The sequence below is a fragment of the Opisthocomus hoazin genome, chromosome 1, assembly GCF_030867145.1.
Source record: "Opisthocomus hoazin isolate bOpiHoa1 chromosome 1, bOpiHoa1.hap1, whole genome shotgun sequence".
Taxonomy (NCBI): Eukaryota; Metazoa; Chordata; class Aves; order Opisthocomiformes; family Opisthocomidae; genus Opisthocomus; species Opisthocomus hoazin.
The window spans coordinates 64,975,724-64,988,055 of NC_134414.1; the positions used below are offsets into that span (position 1 = coordinate 64,975,724).

General features: G+C 38.3%; 1 protein-coding gene across 5 annotated transcripts in view; it reads right to left on the bottom strand.

Annotated features, from left to right (window-relative positions):
- The window catches only part of NALCN (sodium leak channel, non-selective), a 248,133-nt gene that overhangs the window by 204,065 nt on the left and 31,736 nt on the right, over positions 1–12,332 (bottom strand). For all 5 annotated transcript variants that reach the window (XM_075424290.1, XM_075424306.1, XM_075424274.1 and 2 more), the window contains exons 5-6: positions 11,716–11,855; positions 10,765–10,893 (exon numbers count right to left, since the gene is read on the bottom strand). In XM_075424290.1, the coding sequence (XP_075280405.1) occupies positions 10,765–10,893; positions 11,716–11,855 (269 nt within the window). The remainder of the gene's footprint in view (positions 1–10,764; positions 10,894–11,715; positions 11,856–12,332) is intronic.

The window sequence follows — 12,332 nt, forward strand, 5'->3', positions numbered from 1 at the left end:
AATTCAAAAGAAAGAGTGAAAAACTCATCTGTTCTCTTTTAAATTGCCAGGACATGAGCTGAAATATATGAAACAATCTAAGCTGAAGACTGCATCCATTTTGATTTTAAAGTATGTTCCGGATCACTTCAAAAAACCTAAGTTTGCATATCAGGCTTGCCTGGATTAAATACAGAAAAATAGCTTCTGAGTAGCTGTCTACCAACTACAGGGAAAACACATGGTCATTAATCTGCACTGTAGGATCTGAAAACCTTAAGGATGAAGTTCAGCTGGGATTCACTTCCATCACAGCTCACAAGCACTTTTGGACCCATCACTCACAACAGCAGCTAGCTACAACTAGCAAGCAGAGGAGGTTTCTGGCTTTCTCCTTGGACCACTGCACCATGCAGTTTTCTCTACAAACTTTCTGCTGAGACACAAGACAGGGTAATCAACATCGTAAAAGAATACTGCCCTGAATCCAAATCTGAACTACATACAAAACAAATTCCTTCCTAAAGCTCGTGTTTCGAAGTGTCAAGACCATACTTAGGATGACTTCATCAAAGGCATTTACACAGATGAGTCACTAAGGTAACACCTTAAGCTGCAGGAGATGGGACTCTTAGCATAGCAAAAGAAAACGGCTGCTATCACTGAGCATGTAAGAACAAATTTTCAACATCATCCAGCTAGCTTGAAATGGAAACTACTTAGCATTTGATGACTGGCCATTTGACTGGAACTGGCCATTCCACCAAAGCTCTCACTTTACCTAGGTGAAAGCAGCTTGATCTCTCCATTTTATAGCATGACTGGTACACAAGGTGGACCGGAAGACTTATTGTCAAAACTGGATCGCTGTTTTATCTGGTTGAAGGGCTTCCCTGGCAGACATTACAGAGAACAATATCATTAAAATATGCAGCTTCAGACCTCCAGTAAGGTCAAATAATTTTGTCAATAACGGATCTGAAATGTTGCTGGGGCTCCAAGAAACCCAAATGTAAAAGCCCAAAGTGGTCCAGCTTTCAAGCCTACAGGCTACATCCAGCTCAAGAGAGAAAACTAAATGAGCCACTGTTAGTCTGTAACCAAAGCTTTTTCTTCAAAAAACAGCTGAAAAGCCCTTCTCATTAACCTGCCAGGTAGAAGGTGTACAAAAAGTTGGTCTGGATTGTAGTTTCAATACTGTCCCTAGGCAATGGCCATGATGATCAAGAGACGAGGCAAGCAGCATAAAAGATCAAGCTGTAACAGGTAATAACTCTTCTTTCTGCTGCCTTTGCAGGCACCCCACATAACGAGAGAGTGTGAGGAGGCTACTTCTTTCTTTGAGGTGAGCTAGGAGGGCAGGGATGAAGAGCAGGAGCTGGAAGGGAGAGGGTGGGCAGTAAACTACGATCTGTGAAGAAAGCTGGGCAAGCCGGGCATCAGTGAGCCCAGCAGAGCCTGTTACGGCAGGGACATCAGGGTGGCCAGTATTTTAGGCACTGGAAAAGAGGGAATGGGGTGCATTTGTGTCAAGTACAAACAGTGTGGTTCACTGACTATAAAGGCAGCTGATGAGTCTGTTCTATGCTAAGGAGACAGGGAGTGATGCTGGATTTGGGGGCTTTTCTGGAAATTTATTTAAAACTCTTCTATGTTACATGAAAGGGAGAGCACAAAGGACCAAGGAACTGACTAAGTAAGAGGCTGGAAAAGCAGTGGCGGGGAAAGGGGATGCACGTAAAGATTGAGTAGGAACATATTTTACGTTACTGTGAAGCAAAAATGAATAATTACACCTCTGATAGAAGTATGTTTTGGTGAGAGAATTGCATACACCATGTGGGATAGGACAAAAAATTAATTTGGAACATTCAAGAGCACGCTTTCACCCCAACTCCAAAGTTTAGTTGTACACAGTGAGAGAAAACCAGAAGATGCAGCAAGCCACTCTCTCACCTCTGCCCTAACACACAACAGTTCCACTCCTGCATCCAGTCCTCCCCATTTTCAACATGGCCTCCTTTAAAAGAGATGTAGCAAAGGCAAACAGCTCTTCCGATGCTGAGGATAATGATACCTGACTTTCGTTATGTCAAGAAGGACCACACATAATCATAGGAATATAAGGCTGGAATGAATCCTCAACAGAACATTAAATATAGTTCCCTGCCCTGACTACTTCTGTCTTTCCCAAGAGAAGTTCCTACAGCCTGTTACAAAGATCCCCAGTGGGGAAATTCAGAATCTCTCAAACAGATGGACTCCAGTGCAGTCTTATCCTTGAAACTACAAAGCTTTTTCCTGATATCCTATCTAACCTCAAATTTTCTTCCTGAAATTTAATACAAGTACTTCTTATCCTAGTAGTAGTACAGACAAGTACCAGATTCCTCTTCTCTGTGCAACAGTTTTTATCCACTCAAAAACTGCTACATGCCCACTACTTCCCTTTACTGTCAAATGCTCCTTATCAGCTCTCCCTATGTATGTACACTCTTTCCCTTTTCACCTCCTTTAGACTCTCTCCAAATAATGCCTATATGTTGTCTGATACTGCAATTTATACACTTCCACAAGAGCACAATTCTGTTCTTCTCTGTTCCTCCATTATGCTCCCAAAACACTTTATGAAGAACTACCTCCTAAACAGCCATTCTCAGCGCTGTATTTGTACAGCTCATTTTTTCCTAAGTGCAGTATATTGTCTCTGCTGACTTTCAACCAATTTTTTCAGAACGTGTCTCCAATTTGTCAAGATCATTTTCATTCTAATCTTGCCTTCCAAAATGTTTACAGTCCCTCCCAGCCTCATGTCATCCTCAGTGCAGTTAGTATGTTCTATCTGCCATCATCCAGGATGCTAATGAAACTTCCAAATAGCACAAGACAAACTTGTGTGGATCCCAGTTCTTTCTGTTCCGATAACAAGCCATTAATACAACTCAATGAGCATGTTTTCCAAGCAGTTTTGCACCTATTCTATGATTATCTTAATTTTAACCATGTTTCTCCTTGCAGCTTACAAAAATGTCCTGTGAGACTGTTGCAAAACATAAAGATAAATGTTCCTAAAATAAAGATACACGTTATCCACTCTTCTCTCCAATTCACATGGTTGTTACCCTGCCACAGCTAATTATATTGGATTGAGATGGTTTATTCTTGACAAATCCATATTAGCTGCTCCTCGCTTTCTTGTTATTTTTCCAGCTGCTTACAGATTTTTGTTTATTCACTACAGAATTCTCTCGGGGACAGAAGTTAAGCTCACCTGGCTTTTCTTCCCCCGTCTCTAATTCCTTCCTCCTTTTTAAACTTCTTCTGTTTTCCTGTCTTCCAGTTCCTCAACCCATCCTCCACAAGTTCTCAGAAATAATAAAATAGCTGAGATGATAGCTTAAGTGTGTTCATAAGTATCTCAGAATGATTAGTCTAGCATTTCCCAGACCATTCTGAATTGTAGTAATCCAAGGGAGTGGGAGAGGAATCAAATTTAGACGTCGCATTCAGCTTCCAGAAAGCAGTATAAAACTGAAAAGTCATCTATTTTTCGAAACAATGTATGAGATGATAGATCACTCATAGAAACCGAGCTCAAGACTTTTTAAAAACTTCTTTCTTACTATTTCCTGTAACTGCTTGCATATCCAGAAGTGACTCTTCCTCCCAGCGTTTCCAGGCTAAGGAAGATGTACTGCTCAGTTGTAACTGCTGTCTAACCTGTGAATATCAGGACACCCACAGACATCTCCATCAGTTGTCTGGTTTCCTCTTGCAATACAAAGAAGAGAATTTTTCCAGCTTCCCTTCTATTCAAGAAAGCACCCCATCGCCAACCTGGCAGATTCAGTGGAGCGCACTCTTACAGTTCTGTTTTTCTAGTGATGTCTGGCCTATCCCTCAATTTTAGGATATACTGGAGCATGTCCTGACTTGCGGCATCCTGGCCTCCTGCAGGTTTCCTGTGGAAAGTTCAGAACTCTCTGGGCCTTAATTCTGTACAGTGATTAGACGGTAAAAAGCTTGTGGATAAATATAGAACTTGTTGGAGTTGTAGTAGTTGTAGAAATGTGGCAGTTATGTTATTTAAATTCTTGTATTATAGTCAGCCAATTTCACTATAGCCTATAATATTCACTCCAGTTTACTCAAAAGGAGTACTTACTAGTCAGAGAAGGAGACGAATCCCATAAAGGCTGACAGGCTGTGTAGAAGTTCAATAAACTTTGACATTTTCACTGGGACAAAGAATTCTGTAAACCTGAATGTCTCCAAATCTTAATACAGGTAAACACATATCATTACTGAGACACCAGATGCTGAGGTTATTGAGTTCCAATCACTCTACAGTAGATCTTGATTAAAAGGTCACCTTCTCACTCAAAATGGAGCTGGGCAAAGAAAAACACTGGAAAGCCTGTGTGAAACGAATCAACAGCCCAACTGCTTTGGATAACTGTCTATGTGACAGTTCTAGACAAAAGCAGGATTTCTGCTCAGAAATCACATGCCGTCTGAAAGTGAGGAGATTCCACTCCTGAAGACTTCTTCCCTCAGGCCATCACCTCAGCACTCTCTTCCATCCTTTTGATAGGATCCCATTTGGATTGAATTACTTCCCTTTTAGTATGACGCTGTATTTTTCTTGATTTCAGTTGGGGTCTTCTCCCTGAGGAGTTTATACCAGAGGCATATCACCATTAACAGAGATTGCGAATAAATCCCAAAGGCAGTATGAAAGCAGTGCTTGTTGTTCAGCTAGCATCAATAAATTAATGTGCCCTGTTAAAGAAGTCCTGTTATGTTGATTTTTCAAGCTTCGTCTTTGATTTCTTCCCTTTCTCGGAAATCCAATTACTCATTCATATTTTCCCACTGCTGATGTGAGACAGTATCTCGAACCCCTTCTGTTCTTTATAATCATATTTACTTATTCTATTAAATATCTTGGTGAATTTTCAGCTCCAGAGTCTTTGAAGCTGTTTTCTGACATTTTTGTGGCTTATGCATAGACAGATGGAAAGATGACCAAGAACATCTTCGATCTTTCTGTTACTTCGTAATTATTTTTCTTATCTGTTTTCCTGGGCAGTTCCTACTTTAGACAAGAAACCTTGCAAAGCATTTTAAATTGACTGCCATGGTGACAAGGCAGACAGGTCTACAGAATCTACACCCTACCGAAAGCTTTAAAAAAAGCCCCTTAAAGAATGACTTTGGGAGAAGAAATAGGTAAGTACTACATTTTATGGTAGTTAGCCATATTAGCCTTCTTTGTTTTGATAAGTGAAGGATTCCCTTTCCCTATCTCCCATGCAGGCTGAGAAGTACAAAAGGAAAATTTACTGTTGTGGAATAAATTCAATCTAATCATGCACTATGAAAGTATTTTTGTGTAGTCAAACACATCTTGGTAATAAAAATAAAGAAAAAACTCAGTACCTAGTGTATGAGGACATATAAAATACTCTAGCAGAATCAAAGCAATGGTTTGGAAATAATTTCTTTCTCCTGCCCTTGTAGAAGTAGCTTTTATATACTGGAGGTGCCCAAGAGCAAATTACAGTAGATTTGGGAACATAACCTATTTTCCCCATATTTGTTCACTTCTTTGAAATTAATCTCAGATAGAACAAAATAACCTGTCAAACTGCTTATAATGTATGGACTTCTATAGATAATTGGATTATACATACATTACATTGCAACCATACTGTATATCTTTCAAGCAACTAAAGAAGATCTACACTAAGGAAACCCATGTAATACACCGCTTATTGTCAGAAAAAAAGATATACCGATCCAAGAAATCATCAGGGAAAAGCTATGACAGCACAGTTGTAAGAAAATAAGTAATAAACACAAGGGAATACTGAGTGATAAAATTGTCTAGGAAGAAGACAGTGTTCCCTGTAGGGAGCAAACGTCTCACAAAATAAAGAAGATTATAAGAATGAGGGAAAAAATGATTTATCATCAAACAAAAACAGAAAAAACTTTTCAGCCTTTGGAAGGAAGTCAGATTTTGCTGATTTCACAGATGGAATGAAAAACTCAGACCACAGTTAGCTCACTTCAGTATTTCTGTTTGTCAGAGTTAACATTAGAAAATGACTGAGGAGGCGGAGAGACAGGAGGTCAGGCAGTGTGGGCGTCAAGAAGGATGGAAAGATAAAAGGACTTGCAGCAGACAAAGAGGCAGCGAGTGTCTGATAAGGCTGCCACGTCCTTTAAAATAAAAAAAGAATAGCAAGATTTTAAGATGCTGTTTTCAAAAGACACTTGCATCCCTTATAATAATAATTCAGAAGGCAGCAGATTTAAAAAGAGTGACTTCTAATATTTCTGAAATAGATGAAGTCTTGACCTCAATAATAAGACTTTACCCTTGCCACTTGCCATAGAATTCAGCATAATATCAGGCAAATCACCTAAAATTAAAGTTCTCACAGGTGGTCACAAATTGGATGCTTTTCATTTTCTAGTCTTGACTGGGGAGCCTTGGATCTGGTTTGCAGAAATACTGAGTATTTACAGCTGTGGCTCATTAAAGACTCTGAAATTATCTAAGCCCAAGTATAGCCAACTTTGGCTGCTCTCCATTGCCTGGAACAGAACCACCTGAGACAGACAGACAGACAGACAGAACTTCTGAGAGGAATGTTTAATCCTCATTACAAAGTTGATAAATTGAACCTCAAATACAGAAGTAACATTTGCCTATGCAATTTTTGCGCTTTTGTGCTCTACTACATCTCAGCTAATAAACTCTCAGAAATGGTATGTCTTCGCCTTTCAAACTACATTTTGGACCAATGTCTGCCTCTAAATTGTCCTCTTTTGGCACTGGAACAATTATTTCTTTCTCCATATTTATTTTCCCAGCCCATGGTTGTTGTTTTTATAAATTCTGCAGCCAGCTCTGGGAAGGTTAGCCCTGACCTACATGAAGAAGGCATAGCCTAACTCTACTCAGAGTTTCTGCACTGCATGCCTCAGAAATTAAAAAACGATCAGATATGTATGTGTGCACAAGGTATAACAATTAAATTTACAGACAAGAAGAAGAAATAAGTGTTTTCAGAGTGGGAATGAGCCATAGGTCAAAAGTAAGGTATAAGTCCACATGTCAAGCAACAAAGAAAAAAAAAATATTGTTCTTTGTGTGAGCACCATTCATTTGTCAGAATAAATGAGGGAGCACTTCTAGGAAAAAAGTGTTTTTCAATGTGACTGTAGTCCTCACAGATAACCATGGGGGCCATTTAAAGTTTCAGTTCTGCTTTGGAGATGGCAAAAGTGATTAATTACTTTCTGAAGGTGTGCCATTTGTTACTTCAGAAGACTTCTAGCATCTATGAGATAAAAAAAAACAGTCCTAGAATAAATCACTAATCATAGAGTAATTTAGGTTGGAAGGCACCTCAAAAGATCGTTCAGTCCAATCTTCTGCTTAAAGCAGGACTAACGTCATACATGGACTGGGTTGCTGATGGCCTTATCCAATCTAGTTTTGGAAACTTCCCAATGACAGAGGTTATATGTTTTCCCTGGGCCACATATTTCAGTGCTTACCTGCTCTGAGCGAGAAGAATTTGTTTTGTGTCCCACTCAAATTTCTCTCATTAGATCACGGGATGATTGCTACTTGTCCTGTCAGTGTGCAGACCTCTAGCATTTTTCTCCCTGCTTGTCTTTGTTTCACACTGAAAAGACCTGTTTCTACTTGGCTCTTCCTTGAAAAAAGCTGTGTTGTACCTTTTGAGCATCTTTCATTCGTCTCTGAAGATGTTTTTCAGTCGTACTGTATTTTTTCAACATAAAGTTGTAGTCCATCCTTGATCTAACATAATGCTGTAGACCAGCCTGTCCATAAAGAAACTTTGGGTTTTCGTTCTTTTTAAGTAATACATGCACTCCTATTTTAGTCTCTTTGTTTAACATTTCAGATCCTGTGTAAGGATTTAAAAGCACTGTATAAATGTGATGTTCTTTTTGGAATGAATTCAAAAGCTGTTGTAAATAAGTTTAAGCTTTTACTCTATCGCAGTCGTGAATTTCATTAATTATCTATTTAAAGGTTTTTTTTCTTCGTTTTTAGATATTTTCTCTTGATTTGTATGTGCTTACTGTCAGTTTTCATTAGCAGTTACCTGTTGGAGGATTTAGCTTAAGTCTTCAGTCATGATTTTGCGTACTACTGGCACAGAATGCAAAAGGTATAATTTCCGATGGACATCTTTTTATACCTTTAAACACTTTCAATCTCAGCCCTTCCATTAAAAGGCTAGTCGCTGTGCAAATGGGTATGTACAGAAAAATAAAGCTGATGATGGTTTTGATGCCATGAAAAGCCGGAGTTGAAGACTCAATAGTCGGTGGCGAGCCAGCCGACAGAAAAGCTCTAAGATAAAGAGGCTCCTAAATAACACTACTTAGACAAGTTTGACTTTCTGTTTTGCGGGGGGCAGAAAAGCTCTAAGATAGACAGACTCCTAAATAATGTTCTTTAGTCAGCTCAGCCTTGGGAGCGCAGATGCACCAAGCTACAGAGATAAAGAGGCACCAGGAGGGCAACAAGACCAAAGCAAAACAACCTGTAAGGACACGGTATACGTGATCTTAGAACTGAGTCTGCGCAGAAACAAAGGTCAACCAGTAGACACTGTGATGAAGGGTACAAGGCTTCATCTGAAGGCCCCCGACAACCACTCAGGGACGCTAACAGACATGTGTGAAAGACATTAACATATGCTAATTTGTTCTTGGAAAAGTCATGAATATGCTAAGCATTTCTCAGAAATAGAATAAATATGTATATTGTGATTTTATTTAACCTGAAATGACAGGGTGTTTGGCGTGCATGTTTGGAGGAGAGATTCCCCGTGTGCCTGGCACCGTAATAAAGGATACCTGCTTAATAGTCTTATGACTATTGAGTCTTCAACTCCAGCTTTTCACGGCATCAGGTGCCTACCCCAGGTACCTAAAAAGTAACTTAAACTAGATTTGTAATTTTTAAACAGCTAAAAAAAATATACACACTTGATGATACTGAAAGAAAAAGGAGTTAAGGCTAGACATTCAACCTCAAATCTAAAATTTCATTAATTCTGCATGCTTGACTTTTCCAACTTTAACCAATCTTAGACAGGGTTTTATTTTTATTTTATGTACTGGATATTTGACCCTTTTAACCTATTTGTGTAATTCAGCTTTTCAACAACCTAAAATTGAGTTGTTTCTGTAAAGTTTCTTTTTGTTTTTTTTAAATAAGGAAGCATTTAGAGAGCAAGCCATGCAGAAAAAAATTCGACAAAATTTTTATGGGCAACCTTAAAGTTGTAAACCTAACTTTCCACGTTGCAAACATTATTATGTCCCACTTCATCTTTTCCTTCTGATTTCCGGGAAAAGCTGTATCCAGTGACACAAGCAATTACATGATGCTCTATTTTCCCGGTGTTGTCTGTTCCACTTCTTGTTTTTCCAAACAGCATTGGTAAATCACAGAATAGCAGATCTTTTCATTACCACAAACATATTTTTCACAAAGATTTTTTCCCCATGTCTATGGGAAACTGTAAAAAAATATGTGCTATAAAGATTTTCTTCTAAAAAAGCTGGAAAGTCAGAATGAAATATCTCATTTCCAGTCTAGGTGAAGATTAGCCTCGTATTTTACTACAGTATTGATTAAATAAACAAGAAAATATCCGAAAGTCAATTTTTTCACTTAACAAAATACCATATAATGTCTAGCTTATTCTCATATAATTTTGTAACCTTTTTTCTATCTGACTTTTAATAACCTCATTTTACATTTGACAGCTCATAGGCCCTAGTTTAGAAGAATCATGTAACACCAGAGTTTTGTGATAACCAGACTTATTATTCAGCACAGTGGCAGATTAAGCAGTGTTTTGCTTTCTTATAATGTCTACTCTACTTATTTTATGTTCTGACAAATTCAATACAGGAACAAAAGGATCCAAATCTGACTAAAATAAAGGCTACAACTTCAGAGCTTACATTTCCCTATCCAAAGAAGCAGGGACAAAATGAAGAAATAAATGCAACACAATCTCACAATGTAATGGTGGTCGAGCATACAGTCAAGCCCTCAATTCAACAGGACATGTAAACATATACTTATCTATAATTTTATGAGCCATCCCAGTGACAAGAGGCTATATTGTACTTCAAGTTAATCTTGTGTTTAAGTATGTGCTGAATCAAAACCATGATGTATACTCGACCACCAGTGTAAAATAGTACTCATAAGTATTCTCCAAAGGCTAGGTAAAAAGGGTCTTTGAGCATCAGTTCCCAATGACCTCTTAATCCAGAAAAGGTGTGAGATCCTAGGGGTAGTTTTGCCCTATACTTTAGGTCTGGCCCGTCACCCAGATGTTCTGGGAAAAGACAGGAGAATACAGTGAAAGCTGATGAATCATCAGCGACCTGAATCAGCTGCAAGTGGCAATGCTCCTCTTAAAGCCTCCTCTGCTCTCCTGCTCTCTCACTCCCCCACACACATACACAGTCACTCACCCCGTAACTCAGACTTCAGCCCCATGCCATAATTTGTAATCTCTCTGTCACAGTTAATATTTGTATTTTTCATAATTCCTAAAATTTTTGTTTCCCCAATTTATCTCAGTGTATTTCGGTGGACTACTTTCAATCTATCAAATCCAATTTACACACACTGATGCTAACTACAAATATACACACATGCACTGAAAGAACAGACCCATGTCATGCCCACACAGGCTAACTCACCCTGGCTGTGTGTCATCGGTCACGCAATGGTATGTAAAAGTTCCAAACATCTGCACTCCCAGGATCCCATACAGGAGGAGAAAGAACAGAAGGAAAATCGAAACGCTCCAGATTTGCTCTCCGGAACGCCTGGCAAAAAGATAAATATGACACTGAATGTACAGGCAATGTGAAGCTTCCTCTGAAAAGCTCCAGAATAGAAAATACGCTCACATAGAGAAAGTAGTATTTCATCCTGCAGAAAATTTGTCCTTAAAATTGATCTCTCCCTCTGTGCAGAGACAGAAAAGGGAGACATGATTTTTTCTAAACCCTTAAGTTAGGGTAATAAAACCAGCTGTAAACTACAAAGGGTGGAACAATAAAAAGCCCACATAAAATGTATAATTTCTAGCTGTTGTAAACTAGTATCTAATGACTTATACAGACAAGATATGATGATGAAATAAAGTTGATACCAAATAAAGACCAAAAAACTTTCACGTTACCATTACACAGCTTTTGCCTTTACATGCTTCATCAAACATACTTATGTGTGTTTACTTGCATGTAAACATCTCTATACATATACCAACACAAGTACACTCGTAACTGTAACAATTAGGGCATGTGCTCATGTGTTTTTATTAACAAATATCGCTCTACTAAGAGTGTTCACCTTGATTATTAAGTGCCCATATTAACACAATTTACTGCCATTGGTTGAAAATTGCTGGGTAATTGTTATCAGCAAAATGCTTTAAGATTTATTTAAATATTTGACAGTTTTGATAATTTTCTAGGGAACCCGATGATTCCTTAAATATGCAAAATAGCAAGAACTTTTTGGCCCAAACTAAAACTCAGGAATACCAACTAAGCATGAAAGGTCATTCTCTGAGCTGCATAATCAGTCTTCAAAGTCAAAACTGAAATTTTCTCTGTTGTTCTTCAGATAACAGCCTTACTTACTTCAAGATATTTGTTATCCTAGTTCTTGGCAGCTCAAAACGAAAATATATCCGGAATGCTCGAATCATAATGAGCGGCCGTGGAATCCGTAACATGCCCCAGGGTGACATCTGGTCAACTATTTCAGCAATTTCAAACACCTACAAACAAAAGAATCAGGAGTTTTTCTTGATGACCCTGTCCAGTTCCTGTATTCATTTAGAGAACTTTTAAAACTATGAACACTACACATGATTTTTATTTTCATTTTCTGTCTTGTCTTGGTTTAATTTATGGTTCATTTTAACTATGTTTTTTAGAAGAAAAGTCTCAGTAAATCCTTTAATCCATTTCTAAGTTATCCTAATGAAATTCCAAAAATATACTCTGCCTATGTTCATAATGCTTCTGTCTCAAACAACTCAAGAAGACTGTGCAAGCTTCTGTCAGCTGCCTGCTTCTGTGCTAGTCCTACGCCACAAGTTGCCCACAACTTTGTTAAGAGTGAATAATTTACATTGCCAAATATGAAAATCAGTATCTGTTAATGTTGCACACCACTAGGGTTTTTACTATTATATAAAAGTACACATACACAGATTATGAATCACAGAATCACAGAATCACAGAATAGTAGG